At 67.4% G+C, this 17,139-nt stretch overlaps 4 protein-coding genes across 4 annotated transcripts; 1 reads left to right on the top strand and 3 right to left on the bottom strand.

The window, feature by feature from the left end:
- Positions 1–198: 198 nt before the first annotated feature.
- LRRC26 (leucine rich repeat containing 26) lies at positions 199–1,266 on the bottom strand. Its single transcript, XM_068988074.1, has 2 exons — positions 588–1,266; positions 199–509 (listed from the first exon to the last, which is right to left on the bottom strand). The coding sequence occupies exons 1-2, from the start codon at positions 1,264–1,266 to the stop codon at positions 199–201; spliced, it is 990 nt and encodes a 329-aa protein (XP_068844175.1).
- Positions 1,267–2,220: 954 nt separating this feature from the next.
- Positions 2,221–3,110, bottom strand: TMEM210 (transmembrane protein 210). The gene is made up of 4 exons (XM_068988067.1): positions 3,023–3,110; positions 2,782–2,917; positions 2,535–2,564; positions 2,221–2,398 (listed from the first exon to the last, which is right to left on the bottom strand). The coding sequence occupies exons 1-4, from the start codon at positions 3,108–3,110 to the stop codon at positions 2,221–2,223; spliced, it is 432 nt and encodes a 143-aa protein (XP_068844168.1).
- Positions 3,111–5,390: 2,280 nt separating this feature from the next.
- ANAPC2 (anaphase promoting complex subunit 2) lies at positions 5,391–14,790 on the bottom strand. Its single transcript, XM_068965757.1, has 13 exons — positions 14,668–14,790; positions 13,798–14,420; positions 12,531–12,663; positions 11,548–11,722; positions 11,084–11,203; positions 10,744–10,861; positions 9,967–10,148; positions 9,452–9,593; positions 8,845–8,920; positions 8,568–8,771; positions 6,107–6,236; positions 5,698–5,933; positions 5,391–5,612 (listed from the first exon to the last, which is right to left on the bottom strand). The coding sequence occupies exons 1-13, from the start codon at positions 14,773–14,775 to the stop codon at positions 5,400–5,402; spliced, it is 2,460 nt and encodes an 819-aa protein (XP_068821858.1). The 5' UTR covers positions 14,776–14,790; the 3' UTR covers positions 5,391–5,399.
- Positions 14,791–14,942: 152 nt separating this feature from the next.
- On the top strand, positions 14,943–16,421 carry SSNA1 (SS nuclear autoantigen 1). The gene is made up of 3 exons (XM_068982254.1): positions 14,943–15,032; positions 15,419–15,618; positions 15,937–16,421. The coding sequence occupies exons 1-3, from the start codon at positions 14,981–14,983 to the stop codon at positions 16,042–16,044; spliced, it is 360 nt and encodes a 119-aa protein (XP_068838355.1). The 5' UTR covers positions 14,943–14,980; the 3' UTR covers positions 16,045–16,421.
- Positions 16,422–17,139: the final 718 nt, after the last annotated feature.

The raw sequence follows: 17,139 nt of genomic DNA, 5'->3' as shown, positions 1-17,139 counted from the left end.
CGGGCGCGCCTCCCCCGTGCGGCCCGGGCCCTCCACCCCAGGGGCCCAGCGCGCGCCGACCCCCGCCCCGCCCGCTGTGTGCAGTGGTGATGCCGAAAGGAATGTCGCGAAAATTTCGAGCTGAGTCGCTTGTTGACGCCGTCAGGAATGCGGGAGGGGCAAGCGGGTGGGGAGAGGTTCGAGGGCGGCCGCGGCCCCTCAAGCTTGGGCGGCGGTGGCCGCAGGTGAGGCTGGGCCGGGGCCAGGATCCGGCTGCCGCCTCTGCTGGCGGCGGGCGGCGGCGCGGCGGCGGCGGCGGCGGTGGCGAGCGCCGCAGGCAGTGAACGCGGAGCCCAGGGCCAGACAGGCGGCCAGGCTAGCGAGGAAGGAGACGGGCCCGAGAGCATAGACCACGGCCAGATCCTGGGCGGCAAGGGGCCGCGCGCAGTGGCTGAAGGCGGCGTCCGGGAAGGCGGTCAAGGGGCTGAGCGTCAGGCGCCCCGGCGATACGCAAAGCAGCGTCTCGGCCTCTGCGGGACACGGGCGCGGCGTCAGACGGTCGCGGGGGTAGCGGCCCGCCCGGCCCGCCCGCGCCCCCGAGGGCTCACCTGGCGCGTGCCGCGGGTGTCCGCGAAGCCAGGCGCAGAGCGGGCGCAGCGCGCAGCCACAGGTCCAGGGGTTGCCGCGCAGGCGCAGCGTATTGAGAGCCGGCAGGCCAGCCAGGAGCCCGGACGCGAGCGCAGGCAGGTCGTTGTCCTGCAGGCTGAGCGCGCGCAGCAGCGGGAGCGCGCCCAGCGCCGCGGGCTCTAGGCGCGCCAGCCGGTTCTCAGCCAGCGAGAGGGCGCGCAGAGCGCGCAGTGGCGCGAAAGTGCCGGGCAGCAGCCCCTCTAGCTGGTTGGCGCTGAGGTCTAGCTGCTCCAGCGCGCCCAGGCCCCAGAAGGCCCGCGCGTGCACCCAGCGCAGTCCGTTCTCGCGCAGGTCCAGGCGGAGCAGCGCGCCGGCATCCACGAAGGCGCCGGGAGGCAGCGCGTGCACGCGGTTGTGGTTCAGCAGCAGCACGCGTACGCGCCGGTTCAAGCCCCCTGGCACGGCGGGCAGCGCGCGCCCCGAGCAGTTGGCCTGGCCCCCCGGCGCGCACACGCAGGCCTCGGGGCAGTCTAGGGCGCCCGGGGTTCCCCAGGAGGCGGCTGCGGCGGGCGCCTGGGTCCAGACTGGCCACGGCAACAGCAGCAGTAGCAGCTGCGGCGGCGGCGGCGGCCCCCACGAGGGAAAGGAGGGACTCTGCATGGGGACAGTCGTGGAGGTCCGCTGTCCGCGTGTTGCCAGAGCCTGTCCGACCCTGCGGCGGCCGCACAAATATCGACTCTGAGCACAGGCAGTTCCTGTCCCACGGCTGGTCCTGCGCCTAGGGTGGAGGCTGGGCACACAGCCAAAGGCAGGGCACTGCCAGCCACCTGTCCCAAAGCTCTGAGCTCCACTTGGCTCCGGGCCAGCAGCGCTGTAAAGACCGCGCCCCCTCCTCACCTGTGTGGTGCGCCATCCCGTGAGCCCAGGAGGCCTGAGCCACTGGACCACGCCATCCCCCACAATCCCTCCCCTGCCCAACTCAGCAGCGACTCAACGTAGGAGCCAGTGCGCCCTGCTGCGCAGCCCCCTCTGTCTCCACTCAGCAAGTGATCCCAGGGCGCGCACAGCAGTCCCCACCTAGCACGGCCCCATCCCCATGGTGGACGGCTGAGGGGCCCCTGAGCCCGCGGTCCAGGAGATGTGGTGGGGGGCGGGGGGAGGGCAGCACTCCTGAGGAAGGGGAGGCAGTCACCTGCCCCCCCCGCCACAAGGGCTCTCCCGGAACCTCAAGGAAACTCATGGGTGGGGTAGGGCACGCGGCCCAAGTGCTCCAGTCACATGCTGCTTCTCTGGACTCCGGCGAGTCACAGGTCCTGTCTTAGTGTTTTCCCGGGGTGGGGCAGGGGCCGGGGCCTGCAGGCTTCACGGGACAAAGCAGCAGGCAGAGGCAGGGAGGAGCCAGGCTGAGGCATGCAGGAAGGGCAGACACCCAGAAGTGTGGACCAGCCGGAGGGTGGATAGCGCGAGCCTAGAGCGGGCTCCCCAGTGAAGAGAAAGGGGGCGACCAGATGCGTGCAGGGCCCCCCCACCACGGACACCCCCCGAGGGGCCCAGGGAGGACAGCACAGAGTAACTAAATACCGTTTAATTCCCCTCCCGCTAGCGCCCAGAGCCCTACTCAGGTGGGGGGGGCGGCTCCTCCAGAGTCGAGTCCATGGTGATGGTCATGAGGCCATGCTCTTCCAGGGGCTGTATCATGGGGACCGCCGTGTCGGGGTCCATGAGGTGAGACTCCACGTGCACCGTGCGCAGATCCATATGGCCTTCCTGCAGCCCGAAGTGCCCCACCATCCTGCGCAACACGGCCCGGGTCAGGCCGGCTGCAGGCCACCCCGACCACCTAGGCCTCCAGCTCCCAGGCAGCGGCCACCTCCCAGGGCGCAGCTCACCCTTGGGGCCCTCCCCTGGGAGGAGGAGGACTCACTCACCTGCTGTCCATGTGTGCAGGGCACGTTTCACTGGGGTGGGGGGACAAAGGTGAGGCGTGAGTCTGTGAACAGCTCAGCTGGCTTCCAGGCACCCAGAGGTGCCTCCCTCCACCTCTCCCCGCCCCAGTCTGGGAGACATCCTTCCCAAGCCCTCCTGCTGACCTCACCCGGTGAGACCGGGAGCCTGGGGGAACAGCCTGACCCACAGTCCCCACCCCCCCACCAGTCGGCCCTGGGATTCACGCACCCCTTGGCTCGAATGACACCAACGGCCACGATGACCAGGGCGCAGAAGCAGCTAGCGCTGATGCCTGCCAGCACCACCAGCAGGGCGATGAGGGCCTCGCGGCTGAGGCCAAGGCTGCACTCGCAGTAGCCTCCAGCTGCAGAGACACGGCCCGGGCGGCCAAGGGCCCGCGTCACCCGCCAGTGGCTGACCCCTGAACCCCGCCCCCATGGCCCCCGGGCCTGGCTGGGGGAGGCCACACCTGCAGCAGGGATGAGCAAAAGGGACAGACATACGAGGCCGAGGGGGCTGCCGAGCAGGCAGGAGTCGGGCTGGGGACAGGCGGCCATGTCCAGCCCCCGGCCCGCCGCACGCCTCTGGCTGGAGCTCGGCGGAAGGCGCTGACCTCACAATGGAGCTGTGAGGCAGGGAGGGCGGGGGCAGGGCCTGTCCTGGAGCTTCGCTGCCCTGGGCATTGGGGGCCTCGGGGAGCCCCGGGCAGGAGGCTCCAGGATGGACAGGCCTGGTAGGGCGGCCTGGAGTGCCCCGGCCAGATCTGAGGCAGGGCGGCGGCAGGGCTGCCCTGGCCTTGGGGGAGGACCACTTCACCTGAAGCAGTATCACCTGTACTTGTGCCCCTGGGGGCAGGGAGGTGGCGGCCTGGAAAGCCAGAGGTCCACAGTGGGCAAGCCCCAGCCTCCGTTTGTCAGGATGAGGGCTGCAGCAGCTTGGTGGCGAGAGGCTGGCCGGGGGTGCAGCTGCCTAGTGTCCCCACACTCCCCCCAAGACTGAGACAGGCAGGAGGCCTGGACCCGGCAGCGTTTGCAGAACACCCTTGAAGAGCAGGCGGCTCTGAAACCACTACGACAGCACCGGGAGCTCTGGGTTAGTTGTGTTGTTAGTTAGAACTCATGGCCAGCTCTGCGGTCTGTTCCCCGTGTGACCTTCCCGCACACCAGGCAAGTGTGGCTCGCGGGAGCTCAAGGTTAACCTCAGCCCTTCCCCTCAGGACCTGCCAAGCAAACTCAGGCAGCAGGAGGAAATACCTGTCCCACACCTGACCCTTCAGGGCACTGGGGGCTGCAGCCAACCCCTGGTCACCAGGGACTTCCCTGGCCCCCACCTGGGGCCGCCTCCTGGCACACCTCTGCACCCGATGAGTGAAGCAGCAGCTTGAGGCGCTGGGTCTCACCACACCCGCCCACACACGGAGGCCAGAGGGACTTGGGGCAGGTGTGTCCACACCCAGGGGCTGGCGATGCCACCCTGCCAGGCAGGTCCAGCCGGTTTCACCCAGGCTAGGAGAACGAAGACAGGCCCGGCCCAGTGCCAGGCAGGAAGTCCTCTTCCCGTGACCACAGCACAGACCCCCGGCAGGCCAAGTCCAAGGGGTACACCTGCCGGCCTCTCAGCATCCACAGACCACTCAGGCTCTGTGAGGCCCTCCACATCTTCCTTCAAACCCCACGGCAAACCCCACCCTAGGGCATAAGGAGTTCTAGAACGAGCTCCTGGTGGCCCAGCAGTCAGGACTCCGGGTGCCCCTGCCATGGCTGGGGTTTGGTCCCTGATCGGGGAACCGAGACCCCAGATGACCCTTGGTGTGGCCAAAAAAAAGAAGAGTCCCGGAAGCAGAGCCAGCACTGGGGCCCTCGAGCAGAGCAGGGCAGGCGGGGGCGCTGGGGTGCAGATTGAGGGAGCCGGGGGGCCGGGAGGCCCTGCGGAGGGGGGTGGGCAGAGCAGACACTTGTCCTGAAAGGGGCCTTTGTCACCTGGAGGGGCAGTGCCACCAGGCTTGAGCGGGTCCAGCCAAACAAGCTGGATGAATGTAGGTTGGGCTGCGGTGCCCATGGTGCTTAGCACAGCTTGAAGGCCTCAGGCCTGGCACCAACACCCACCCCACCGCCTCCTGGGAGCTGGGGCGAGGCCAGTGCTGGGCCCCCAGAGTGGCTGGACAGGGCCTGTGCACAGCCCTGGGGACAGCTGGCTCCCTGGGCCCGGCCTCTCCCTCAGGGGAACTGCCAGGCTCCCGGGCGCCCCCAACCACACCTCAGGCGTGGGAGGGATGGGTTTTTCAGGAAGCACGGCTCACTGTCAGCCCCCAGCACTGACTGCTGGACCACAGCAGGGATGCAGGCAGCCACCCGTGCTGCAGACGCGACGGGCCGCCTGTCTGCTCACCTGCCTCACACGTTCTAACACACTGGGCCCGCAAAGGAGCCCTGGGGCTCTCAGCCCAGCACTGGGGGGCTGGACCCTCAGGCAGAGTAGAGGGAGGGGAACCAGAGTTCTCCCAAGGGCCAGAGGGGTGAGGCCAGGGCTGGGGGGCCCTTGGGTGGAGATCCAGGAGGTGTTTCCCAGGTGGCTGGCCCCTCGTTGGCTGGAGCCACGAGCCTGACGTGGGTTTTCGCTAGCCACGGTGACTGGACGCTCACGTGCCGGGACTCCTCCCGGCCTGGAGCCCACACAGGGGTGCAGCCCCACCTGCTGGGGGGCCCCGCTCCGCCTGGATGTGGAGAGGCCAGTGTGCAGAACTGGGGCACACGCCCACCCTGGAGCCACAGAGCCGACACGACACGGAGGATGAAGAACCATCTCTTTACTCGCATCCTGGCGGGCGGGCAGGGCCCAGCGGCGGCTCAGCCACAACTCTTGGGCAGGCGGTAGACGCCGGCGGAGTAGACGAGCTGCTGGTCGCGCACCTTCCTCTGCAGGAAGCCCTGGAGCTCCTGCAGGTCGATCTCGGCCAGCGCGGGGCCGGAGACCACGAACATGCGCAGCATGCTGAAAATGCGCTCCAGCGACAGGCTCTCCAGATTCGTCAGCATGGCCTGGATGTACGTCCAGAAAAGCTGCGGGAACCGCCGCGGTCAGGCCGCCCCGCCCCGCCCCCGCGGCGCCCCGCCCCGCCCCGCTCCCGCGACGGGCAGGGCGCACCAGCAGCTCCTCCTCCTTCTGGTCGGCTTGCGAGGCCAGGCCCGAGTCGCTCTCGTCGTCGCTGTCGACCAGCACCATGTTGTCCCGGTCCTGCGGCCGCTCTTCCTCCACTACTGAGAAGGTGCCGGCCGGCTCCTCGCGCAGCACGCCCTGCTGCAGCCACACGGACAGGCGGCGCCGCAGCAGCGCGGCCGGCATCTTCACCGCCTCACTCAGCTCCTCCAGGCCCCAGCTGGCTGCGGGCAGGCGGCGGGGCGTGGGCGGGCGAGCTCCGCCGTGCCCCTCACGGGCCCAGCTCAGAAGGGCTGGGGCGGGGAGCCGCCCGGGCCCGCCTTCCCTCCTCGGGAGACAGGCCGTGTTCTCCTGGGGGTGTGGCCGAAGCGGGGTGGGGCGCAGCTGGGGAGCTCACCTTGGTCCTGGAAATACAGCAAGACCACAGCCTGCACCGGGGTCACCGCCACGGACAGGGTGCGGTCAGCCAGCTCCACGTCCATTGTCACCAAGCCCAGGGTGTGTTTCCAGCTGAGCGTCCGCATGGCCTGCGGAGGACAGGGTCAGCGCGGGCCGTTCGGCGGGTCCCGCTGAACCAGGCTTTACAGCCTGGGAGCAGGCGGGAAAGGGCTCCCATCCCGACCGGCGGGTAACAGCTGCAGTGGCAGCCAAACCAGCGCCGGGTGGGCTCCCAGCTCCCGCCCTCAGCCAGCAGCAACCAGCAGCCAGGCCCTGTGTCCCTCCGAGACACGCCCACTTCTTGATCCCAGGACCTCAGACCGTGACCTGCCCTGTGGATGTCGGTAGGGAAGACACGGTCTGGGAGCGACGCGGACCCTAACCTAGTAGACCAGTGTGCCTGTCAGAGGGTGGGTGGGACGCAGACAGGGGAAGCAGAGCGGGGCTGGAAGACCGGGGAGGGACTCCTCTGCAGCCTCCAGGAGGCCCGCAGCCCCGCCCAGCCCTCCACCTCAGACCCGGCCTGCAGGGTCAGGAGCAGGTCGTACCACTCTGCCACCTGGCGAGCAGGCTTTGTCACGGCCACCGCGGAGCGGCGGTGGGACTTCAGTGTGGGCGGAGCGTGACGCTGGAGCAAGCACCTTTCCCAGAAACGTGCCTGTGGCTGCAGCGCTGGGGGAGGGGAGGACTTGGAACCTTCTGAGCTGCGTGCTCGTGAAAGCTGGGGTTGCGCTGGGGAGACGACCGGGGGAAACCCGACCCCAAGGCCCCTTCCGGTGAGGCCTGTCGCAGCGCCGCTGGACATGACTGCAAGGCGACCGCTGAAGGAGCGGCAGACGAGCTCCGCTGGGGCGAGCAGGGCTGGAGGGAGGTGCGGGGCGCTGGGCTGAGATTTCACGTGAAGCGTAGGAGGAGCAGCCTGCAGCTTCCTCACTGCTCGTGTGAATCGAGGGGGAAACCGAGGAGGGCCGGCGAGCCCAAAGGAGCGCACCACTCCACGCACTCTGTGGCAGAGCCCGCGGGGCCCGAGAGGTGAGCTGTGTCAAAGTCACATCAGCCAGCCAGTCCTGGGACTGGCATGGGGGGCCCAGGAGAGGCGTGGGCGCCCTGGTCTGGGCACTGGATGCTGAGACCTGTGTGGATGCCCACACAGGCTTAGGCCTCAGCAGCAGGGCAGGGGTGCTGGCCTGGGTCCCTAAAGGCAGCTTGTCAAGGTGCGGTCACACGGGGCGGGGCCTGGGGTCCTCGGAGGAAGAGGGGACTCTGCACACAGACCCTGGGAGAGGCCGGGTAACACGAGCCAGGGCCAGAGTGGCGCACCACAGCCAGGAGCCACCTCGAGGCCAGAGGCCCCTCCCGGAGCCTGTGGAGGGGCACGCCCTGCTAACACCCTAACCTGAGTTTCTGCTGGCACCACAGATGCTCGACAGCTGCTGCAACTCAGAAAATGGCTGTCATGTTCAAGGCACTTGTCTGTCATCTTTGTTATGGCCGCCACCGGGGACACTGGTAGGGTGACTCTGGGCCAAGCGCTGCTCCCGAGTAATGCAGCCCCCACGGCTCTGAAGGGGGTGTGACGCTGAAGCTCTCCACAGTCGGCAGCTGGCCAGGTCCTAACCAGGCGCTGCGGCTCGGAACCGTGACCTTTTCAACCCCAACTTGAGTCTGCAGCAGAGGCCATGGCCACCCCCGCGTGTGCGGCGCTGGCCTCGGGCAGGAGACCCGCTGCGGGGAGCAGAAGCCCCCCAGGCGCCCCAGCACCCAGCTGGAGGACGCACCAACCTGAGAAGGGGGCCGTGTCTGAGTCCACCTTCAGACCCAGGGGGACGCCCCAGAGGAAGCTGGCAGGGTCTCTCCTGACAGGCGCGCTGGGTCACAGAGGGAGGCTGGGGAGGGCCCCTCAGATGTCTTTAGCCAGGAAGGGGTGTGTGGGGCTGAGGCGGGGAGCACAGGCGGGCTCCAGGACCCTGCCCCCCGCCGCCCTCCCCTGGCTCTGGAAGGAAGCCCCTAGGATCAGCTCTCCGGCGCCAAGCCTCTCCCCACTCAGGACCTCACATCCTCAGCCTTAACGCAGCCCGCCCCAGCACCGGCTCACAGCAAACCCAGAGGAGCCGCCGAACACCCCAAGAGAAGCCAGGAGACCCCCTGGAGACGACCATGGAGGGGACACAGCGGGTGTCCTGGGCCAAGCACCGATGCCAGTGCAGGATTCTGAGAAGAGGCGGGCGGGCGCTGCAGAGGCAGCTCAGGGTCAAGGCTCGCGCCAGCACCGTCAGGCCCCGCAGAGCGTGGAGCGCGCGCGCACGCCCAGACGGCACGTGTGCACAGGCAGACTCCCGGGAGGGCACAGAGGGCATGGAGCCCAGAGCACAGACGCAGGACTCGCCAAGGCGCCCGCAGCCCCAGCAGCGCAGCCCTACCTTCAGCTTCTCATACTTCCGGCAGTAGACCTCCAGGGCCTCCCTAATGTCCTCAGGGACCTCCAGCTTCTCGTCCTTGAAGGGTGGCCAGAACTCGCTGGACAGGATGACGGCATAGACTCCGAAGGGTGGCTGCTCCTCAGCGGGCCGCTTCTCGTCCTCCTCCCGGATGTTGGCGTTGATGCGGCGTGAGTCCGCCATGTCCTGGGGAAACGGGCCTCCTGAGGGTCTGGGCGGGGGCAGGGACCAGGTGGCTGTGTGGGGCCCGGGCGCCCACCTTGAGCATGACCTCACAGAAGTGCATCGGGGCCTCGCCAAAGCGCAGCTTCAGCAGCTCCACGTTGCGGATCTCCCTGCAAGGATGCGTCTCTGAGGGGTTCAGCGCCCCCGCCCCAGGCAGCCCCTGCAGGGCAACACCCACTGCCCTGTGCCCCCGTCCCCAGAGCAGGGACGTCCCTAGCCCGGGAGGCCAGGCGGCAGCCCTGGGAGCAGCCACCCCCAGATGTCTTTAGCCAGGAAGGGGTGTGCGGGGCTGAGGCGGGGAGCACAGGCGGGCTCCAGGGCCCCGCCCCCCCGCTGCCCTCCCCTGGCTCTGGAAGGAAGCCCCTAGGATCAGGTCTCCGGTGCCGAGCCTCTCCCCACTCAGGACCTCAGGTCCTCAGCCTTAACCCTGTGCTCCGGTTCTCCAGCCATCCCCAGGCACCCGGGGCAGTGGTCAAGCACTGGCCGGCCCCTGCCGGGCCGGGGACCGCGCTCGTCTCCGCTGTGCACTGGGGCTGACAGAGGACTGCTGTCCCGAGTCAGGGCCACGCCTCCCCTGGACGCAGGGCCTCCCCTGGACGCAGGGCCTCCCCTGGACGCAGGGCATCCCCCGCAGGCCTCACCGCTCAGGGCTGAAGCTGAACTGGTGCAGCAGGCGGTCGGCCAGCAGCGAGCGGTACTCGTTGATGAAGAGGTCCTTGCTGCCGTAGATGCTGACCAGCAGGCTGATGATGTCTGAGGAGCGCCGCTTGGAGCTGGACTTCCCTGGAGGCCAGGCACACGGGCGCCTCAGACATGGAGGTGGCGCCGTCTGTGCCGAGCAGCCTGCCCACTGCACCCCTGCGTGAGGCCTGGCTCTGGGTCCCTGGTGCGGATGTGCAGAAACCTGCCCCTCCTCCAGCAGAAGCAGCAGGGCCAGGGGGTGGGGGGTGGGGCAGGCAGGGCACCCCTTAGGGCTCTGATGGGGGCCACCACCCACATGGGCCCAGCCGGCCAGAGGGAGCACCCTGGGGAACCAGGCCAGGTCGGGCACTGACCAAGGACCTCCTCAAGCTCGAGCACGTGTAGCGACAACCCGAACTCTGACCCGACCGGGCCCCCCGCGACCCCGGGCCTCGCAGAGCTGCCCAACGCTGACCTGGATCCGCGTCCACGGGGTCGGGGACCCAGTCCTCCGGCTCGCCAGAGTCATCCTCACTGTCCTGCCCGGTCTCCAGGCTTGCAGGGTCCGTCTTGGACAGCTCAACAGCCAAGTCCCCCGTCCCATCCGAGTCCCCGGTCAGCCCCGCCACGATCTGCCGCACTGTGTCCTCCCGCGTCCTGGTGGACATGAGCCCTCGCTGCCTGCTCCAGCTGATCCCGTGACCCCACCGACCCCCACAGGCAGCACCCACCAGTCACATGCTAAAGGCAAGGCCATCAGACTCCACTGCCACCCCCCAAAATTAAAAAGCCACCGTCTTCTGCATCAGGGGCTGAGACGACAAGACAGATCCGGACCAGGCCATGCAGGGCCAGGGGTCAGCAGGCTCAAGTCTCTACTGCCCCAGGGGCTCCTGGTCGGCTGCGCTCCCTGGCCAACAGTCAAGAGGCTCTGTTCCTCGGGGTGGAAAGGCCAACACAAGACCCACCCTTCCCATCAGCCCTGGGCCAGCTCGCAGCCAGGCAAAGCTGAGCCTGTGCGTCTGTCTGTGCTGACCTGGCCCTGGGCCTGCACACGGGTGTGGTGGCCCTGGGCTGCAGGCCCACAGCCAGCACTGGCAAAAGGAAGGTGCCCAGCTTGGGCTGCCCGACCTGGAAGGACACCTGGTGCCCAGGGGACCACGTCCTTTCACTCCACCAAGGCCTGTAGGGGGCTCAGCAGCACAAGTGGGGCTGGGGGCCCTGAGGGTTCCCTCAGCTGCCCCGCGCTCACCGCAGGTACCGGCGAATGGGCTCACAGGCCACCTCCAGGACGACCATGGACGGGTCCAGCACGCGCAGCGCCTTGATGGCGGCGATGTACAGGGTGATGATGTCACACGTGTTCACGCCTGCGGTTGGGACAGGAGACCCCGAGCAACACGATGACACGGAGACAGACACCCCGGTCAGGCGACCTGCAGGTCCTACTGCGACGTCACCCCGAGACCCCCGTGATCTGAGGCACTGCCCCCTCAACCCGTACTGAAGAGTGGCTCTGTCGTCACAGGGTGGGGCAGAACCCCACCCCCCAAGGGCCGCAGAAAAGCTTCCTAACCCCTCCCAGGCTCTACCTGGGTGGAGCAGCCGCGTCTCCAGGGCAGCCTTGAGGGACACGAGCAGCTGCGGCCTCTGGTCTGTCCTCTCCAGGCAGTACTTGAGATCTTCCACAGCCGGCCTCGAGTCCGGGAAGTCTGTGGGGAGAGGCTGATCCTGGCATGTGCACACGTGGTGCACCCACAGACAGCTGGAGGGAGGCCTGGAGGGTGAGCGGCCACACCTCCACAGGCTCCAGGGAGAGACCCTGCCCGGGGCCTGCTGCGGCCCCTGTGCTCTCAGGGGCCCGCACCCTTGAGCACAGCCACCCTGAGGGGCAGATGGGCGGAGCAGAGCCCAAGGGCTAGGGCAGAGCTGGGGGCAGATTCAGCGCCTCTCCTGCCCAATTCGGATGCGGGGTGGGGCCCGGCTGTGCTCCAGACGCAGGGGTCCTGGGCTGCGGGCAGGGGTGAGCGCAGGGGCCCCTGGCGAGCGGGCTGACCTCGGATGATGCTGAAGAGCTCCTCGATGCGCAGGCCGGCATAGATGCGGTAGAAGAACCTCTGCACGTGGCACCGCCAGCGCCGCAGCGTGGCACCCGGCTCCGGGGACGCGGGCCTGCTGGGGCCGTCCTGCAGGAACACCTTGCCCAGCCAGCCAACCACTCTCTCGATCCACTGTCAGGAGAGCACAGCTGTGGGGCTCCAGGGCCCAAGCCCAGGGCAGGCGTGCAGCTACCTGCCGCGGGCTGGCCCTTGGGAACCCCAGGGACCTGTCCCAGACCAAGAGCACAGTGAAATCAGCAGATGGGGGCCTGAAGAGGCCTCCCAGGGCCTACCCCATGCACACCAGCACCAGGCTCATCTCTGACCACAGCAGCTCTCACAGGGCGCTGCGTCTGAGTGGACGGACACACCCTGGGGACCGGCCGCCCAGCCACCGGCAAGACGGCCCGGACGGTCTGCTGCCTGGGGACAGCACAGCTATCCCCGGGCCTCCAGGCACGCTACAGCCCACTTCGGGGACCCTTGCACTGAACACCACCCCCGCCCTCAGCATTGCAGCGCACACGCGTCCTCAGGAGGCAGGCGGCAGGATGCAGCGGAGTGGGGAGGGTGGGAAGTGAGGCAGGCTCAGAGCCCCACGGTTGGGCCCGGCTCTCCCACAATGCTGTGCAGCACAGGGCAGCCCCCAGGCCACACCCCAACAGCATGGACGCCCCAAGGCCCCGTGCTGGGACAGCCCGGGACCTTGGGGCTGCCTCTGGCCGTATGGCCCTGCACAGATCTCAGGAAGCATGTCAGGCTCTTCCTCGCTGGTGCCAGGGTGGGCCCAGGATGACCAGCCTCCACCCAGCACCAAGACAGCTTCAGTCACCAGCAGCATCCTGATTCACCCAGGTCACCACACTCTGCCCACTTCTAAAGCCAAGGCACCTAGTCGCTTTTGCCAGCAGCCTCTTCTCATCCACGGGAGGGGCCTCACCTTGTGGAACTCGCGCAGGAAGGAGCGTTCGTACTCGCCCCGACAACGGTCCTCCATCCGCTCCCGGGTCACCTGGTGCAGGGTGCTGGTCACAGCCTCCGCGCTGACCCGCTCCAGCAGACTGAGCTTGTGCCTGGAGGAGAGCCCCGCCCACGTCGCACGCAGCGCACGCACCCGCAGCGCACCCTCAGCACAGCCTCCTGCAGCCCTCCCGCTGGGGCAAAACCGCCCCGGGGAACTCAAGGCAAAGCCGCTGAGATGGCAGCACCGGTAAGGCACCTCCCGCTCTCCCCAAGGGGTCAGCACCTCTGGCTACTGGGGCCAAGGCCTCGTCCACCTCCTAACAATGGCCCTCAAACAATAGCTAGAGATGTCACTACTCCGGCCACGTGAACACAGATGTAGCAGTCTCTGCTTCTCAGTGCTGATCCTGACCCATGATGGCAGAAAAGCCCAAGAGAACCAAGCTTCTAGGGAGCACGCCACACCGTCAGCCCAGCGAGAAGACTCTGACGGCTGCGCAGCCGCCACTCCATTCACACTGACAGTCATCACAAGGAGCCACGGGACGTCCCGAGCGGTCCAGGGGTTAAGAATCCTCCCAAAGCAGAGGTTACAGGTTCAATTCCTGGTCAGGGAACTAAGATCCCATGTGTCGCGGGGCAACCAAGTGCACACTGCAGCCCAGCGAAGGCCCCGTGCGCCACAGTCCAGACCCGACGCAGCCACGCCAGCAACAGGCGAACAGGTGTTTCATACAATCAGCAGGTATTTCATACATCCAGAGAGCCGGGGACCTGCACGACAGGACCTGGGTCTGACAACAGAATCCTTCCCTCCTCACAAGGCTAGAAAGGCCATCAGTTTGCCCAGCATGCTGGTCTAATCTCTGACTTGCTCTACAGAGAAGAAATAGCAAGCGTATTTTTCTCAATTCCAAAACAAACGTCATTCCACTTCCGAGAGCCTACAATAGGCACAGCAGAATTCTGCACAGCCCGGGAAAGTAGAATCAAGCAGTCTTAGCATAAGCAGAGTACAAAGGTGAATTCACCTGAGCCAAGGTGAATAACAGACGCACCTAGGCAAGAACAAGAGGCATAAACTCATAGAAGACACACATCCTGAGAACCCTTGGGAACCAGGGCGAGCGGCAGAGACCACCCCCAGCCAGCTCACCAGCTCTCTGCAGGGGCTGGTGGGACCCAGAGGGGCAAGCAGGAGCCAGGAGGGACAGGGACACAGGACACGCAGGCCAAGTACTCACAGGACCTGGCTGAGCTGGTGGAACTGCTCCAACGCTTGGCGGCACCAGCACTGCTGTTTGTCACTGCCGCACCCCGCGCACAGCGGGCTCTGCAGAAGGCGGTAGTACCGGCGGCGGGCATACCTGCTGTCCAATTCCCCCTCCAGTTCCGGGTCTGTGCCTCCTTCCCCTTTTCTCTTACTCTGCATGTAAACTCTCAAGAAGCGCCCGTAGAGGCGCTGGATCATCTCCTGAAAAGCTCTGGGAGTGGAAAAGAACAGGACGCCCCGCAACGTGGTGTGGACCTTCTCCCGAAGCCCCTGAGCACCGGTGCCCATCAGCAAGCCCAGGCGAGTCCATTTCTCCAGGAGCTCTAGACTACGCAGGTAGGGATCCAGGCGGCTCTCCAGCAGACCGAAAGCATCGAGGAGCAACAGAAGGCACTGGGGCTCGTCCGCACAGTTCTCGCGCTGAGAGATGGCATTCCAGAACTCGAGAGAGATGTTGGCCTGCAGGTCGGTCTGCAGCACCTCTACGAACCACTCCTCCAGGACCGAGTGCAGACCGTGGCCCCTGAGCACCTCCACCGCCGCCCGGAGCTCCTCCTCTTTTGGAGGGACGGCACCGCTGGTTCGAGAGGACGCCTGCAGTACAGAAAACCATGAGAAGGGGACGCAGCGCGGAGGCGGAGAGGGTGGAGACAGGTGAGAAAAAGCGGGAAAGGGACAGCGCGGATGGAAGGCCACGGGAACCCCGCCGCCCTTCCTCGCAGGGACGCAGGCCCACGCGAGGGAAGGGCTGCGGAACACGCAGGGAAGCCAGGACGGGCGCCGGCGGGCTCGGGGCCCCGGGCACCCCGCGCCGGCTCGTCGCCCTAATCTCGGGCCTCACCAGTCCCAGCGCGGCCGGAGGCACCAGCCCGGTGCTCACGGTGTTCCAGGCCGCCAGCAGCTCCTGCGCAGGCCCCGAGTCACGGCCCGCCTCCGTCGCCGCCGCCATCTGCGCCCACCAGCTCTCAGAGCCGCTCGGCGAGGCGCGCCGCGATGACGCCAAATTGGGCGCGCGCGCGCGACGATGACGCACACGGTGCGCGGCGAGAGGCGCAGGGGCGGTGACGCGGCCGGGGGCGGGGCGAGCGGAGATCGTGCGCAGGCGCCGAGGCGGGCTGCAGCGGCGGTTGGGGCGGCGGGGCCCGGCGGCGACCATGACCCAGCAGGGCGCGGCGCTGCAGAATTACAACAACGAGCTGGTCAAGTGTGAGTGGCCGCGCGGCGAGGCCGGCGGGCAGGCTGGGAGGGCGGCGGGGTCGCCGGCCTGCTGGCCCGGGCCGGCGCTGGCCCGCCGCGCGCGGCTGTTCCGGCCGGAGCGGCCCGGACGCCGGGCGGAGCCGCGGAGTGGCCGCCCCGACAGCCGGCCTCTATGGCGCGAGCAGGGTGCGGGGGCCTGGGCGCGCTCAGCCCCGCAGACAGCACGGGGGCTCGCGCGGGGCCTCCTGAGACGGCAGACGCCCTGGGACGCCGGCCGCCGGCCTGGTCTGGGCGCCCGGGCCTTCGCTGGCCGCTCGCCTCGAGCGCTGGGGCCGGCGCTCCGGTGCCCACCGCGGCCCCCGGCGCCCACCGCGCCCGCTCCCCGCTCGCCCCAGGCATCGAGGAGCTGTGCCAGAAGCGGGAGGAGCTGTGCCGGCAGATACAGCAGGAGGAGGAGGAGAAGCAGAGGCTGCAGAATGAGGTGAGGCAGCTGACGGAGAAGCTGGCCCGAGTCAACGAGAACCTGGCGCGCAAGATCGCCTCTCGGAACGAGTTCGATCGGACCATCGCGGAGACCGAAGCCGCCTACCTCAAGGTGGGGCTCGGGGTCCGGGTGCTGGCCCCGGGGCGCCTAGACAGGTCGTCGGCCCCCGTGGAGTGACAGCGCGGCCTGGGTCCTACTGTTGGCGTCTTGTCGCCGTGTCGCTGGCTCCAGACTGAGCAGCAGCGGGAGCGGGAGCCGACCGGGGCCTGGATTCCCAGGGTGTGAGCAGTGGGCTTTGGGCTATACTCAGAGGGGATCAGGGCCCGGCGTAGGAGAGGGCCGCCGGGCTGTGGCAACTTTCCGACGGGGCGGGGGTGGGGGGGGTGGGGTCGGGGAGGAGTGTTAACTGGCTGGCGTGTCTGTCCGCAGATCCTGGAGAGCTCGCAGACTCTGCTTAGTGTCCTGAAGCGAGAAGCGGGGAACCTGACGAAGGCTACAGCCTCAGAGCAGAAGAGCAGTGGAGGCAAAGAGAGCTGATGAGGCCGCGGGTGGGGGTCCTGCCTGTGGCTCAGCGCCCCCCGCAAGCCTGTCTTTAAAGCACCTTTGTTCTTCAGGGAAGCAGCTTTCTCCGTTTGTTGTCTTTGGTGCCGAGAGAGGCAACTGCCAAGCTTCAGTGGCTCTGGGTGACAGGATGGCCCTGGATGTAGCCCACCCAGTGGGGGGTCCTAGTCCTGCACTCACGCAGGCTCTGGGGAGCGTAGCTCTGCAGGGCCCCCACACCACCCGGGCTGCAGGGAAGGCCTGCTTCTAAACTTAGCAGGGGGGGAGTCCCCAGACTTCCTTCCTTAGCCGGTAGGTGCCCAGGCAAGTGGAGGAGGGGCTGGGGCCCTTCTTCACCTCAGAGCTTGCCCTGGAGGCCTGTGACTGTCAATAAAGTTTGTCTTTGTAAAGATCCATGCCACCCTGCTGCCTGTGTAGTGTGGGGCTGCCAGATGCAAACCGCACACCTCCCCCCCGCCCAAGTCAGAACACAAAACTGGCCCGGCTGTTATATGGTTCCTTGTGAAGGAGAGAAGAGGGCCTGGAGTGACCTTCCCTGTGTCCAGCCTTGTTGGGGTAGAGGTAAGGGTGCCCCTGAGCGTTTCCTGTGACCTCTGCCACACCCGCTTCCGCTGCGCCTAGCGCACAGCCCACACTGCACTGAAGGTGCCGCTGCTCCTGGTCTCTAGCATAAGGTCGGGTCTAGGGGACCTTCTTGGGCCTTAGAGCCCCGGGAAGAGCTGCACTCCAGCCCAGTGACTCCGAACGCTGCGGGGCAGCACAGCACCCATGCTTCCCACTCTCTCTGGTCACGAGTGGCGTCTGTGCAGCCTGGGGCCCAGCCGTCCCTCCTGAGTCTTCTGGGCCCATCTCCTTGGCCTGTCAGCCCGCTGGGGTCCTCACAACTGCTGTCTCTTGAGGTTGGGCAGATTGGGAAGCGTGTGTCAGTTGAAAAGGTCTACAGAAGTCTGGGCCCACCCCTTCCAGGAAAACACCTTCCTCCCTCCCAAGCCTGGCCAGGTGGCATTTCTCCTGGGCTTGACATTCCAAGAGGAAAAGACATGACTTCAAGGGCTGGATTGTGAATGGCCT

The sequence above is a fragment of the Capricornis sumatraensis genome, chromosome 1 (genome assembly GCF_032405125.1).
Source record: "Capricornis sumatraensis isolate serow.1 chromosome 1, serow.2, whole genome shotgun sequence".
NCBI lineage: Eukaryota > Metazoa > Chordata > Mammalia > Artiodactyla > Bovidae > Capricornis > Capricornis sumatraensis.
The sequence above is the reverse complement of the archived record's forward strand: the minus strand, read 5'-3'. Positions and strand labels throughout refer to the sequence as shown.

What these genes read in the sequence shown, in the direction of transcription:
- TMEM210 (XM_068988067.1), bottom strand. Translation starts at nt 3,110, where the DNA reads ATGGCCGCCTGTCCCCAGCCCGACTCCTGCCTGCTCGGCAGCCCCCTC. An exon ending in TTTGCTCATCCCTGCTGCAG is followed by an intron (nt 2,918 to 3,022) that starts GTGTGGCCTCCC and finishes GTGTCTCTGCAG; the next exon opens with CTGGAGGCTACTGCGAGTGC. An exon ending in GGTGTCATTCGAGCCAAGGG is followed by an intron (nt 2,565 to 2,781) that starts GTGCGTGAATCC and finishes CCCCCACCCCAG; the next exon opens with TGAAACGTGCCCTGCACACA.
- LRRC26 (XM_068988074.1), bottom strand. Translation starts at nt 1,266, where the DNA reads ATGCAGAGTCCCTCCTTTCCCTCGTGGGGGCCGCCGCCGCCGCCGCAG. An exon ending in ACACCCGCGGCACGCGCCAG is followed by an intron (nt 510 to 587) that starts GTGAGCCCTCGG and finishes CGTGTCCCGCAG; the next exon opens with AGGCCGAGACGCTGCTTTGC.
- ANAPC2 (XM_068965757.1), bottom strand. Translation starts at nt 14,775, where the DNA reads ATGGCGGCGGCGACGGAGGCGGGCCGTGACTCGGGGCCTGCGCAGGAG. An exon ending in TCCTGCGCGAGTTCCACAAG is followed by an intron (nt 11,723 to 12,530) that starts GTGAGGCCCCTC and finishes CTCTCCTGACAG; the next exon opens with TGGATCGAGAGAGTGGTTGG. An exon ending in GACGCGGCTGCTCCACCCAG is followed by an intron (nt 10,862 to 11,083) that starts GTAGAGCCTGGG and finishes TCCCAACCGCAG; the next exon opens with GCGTGAACACGTGTGACATC.
- SSNA1 (XM_068982254.1), top strand. Translation starts at nt 14,981, where the DNA reads ATGACCCAGCAGGGCGCGGCGCTGCAGAATTACAACAACGAGCTGGTC. An exon ending in CAACAACGAGCTGGTCAAGT is followed by an intron (nt 15,033 to 15,418) that starts GTGAGTGGCCGC and finishes CGCTCGCCCCAG; the next exon opens with GCATCGAGGAGCTGTGCCAG. An exon ending in CCGAAGCCGCCTACCTCAAG is followed by an intron (nt 15,619 to 15,936) that starts GTGGGGCTCGGG and finishes GTCTGTCCGCAG; the next exon opens with ATCCTGGAGAGCTCGCAGAC.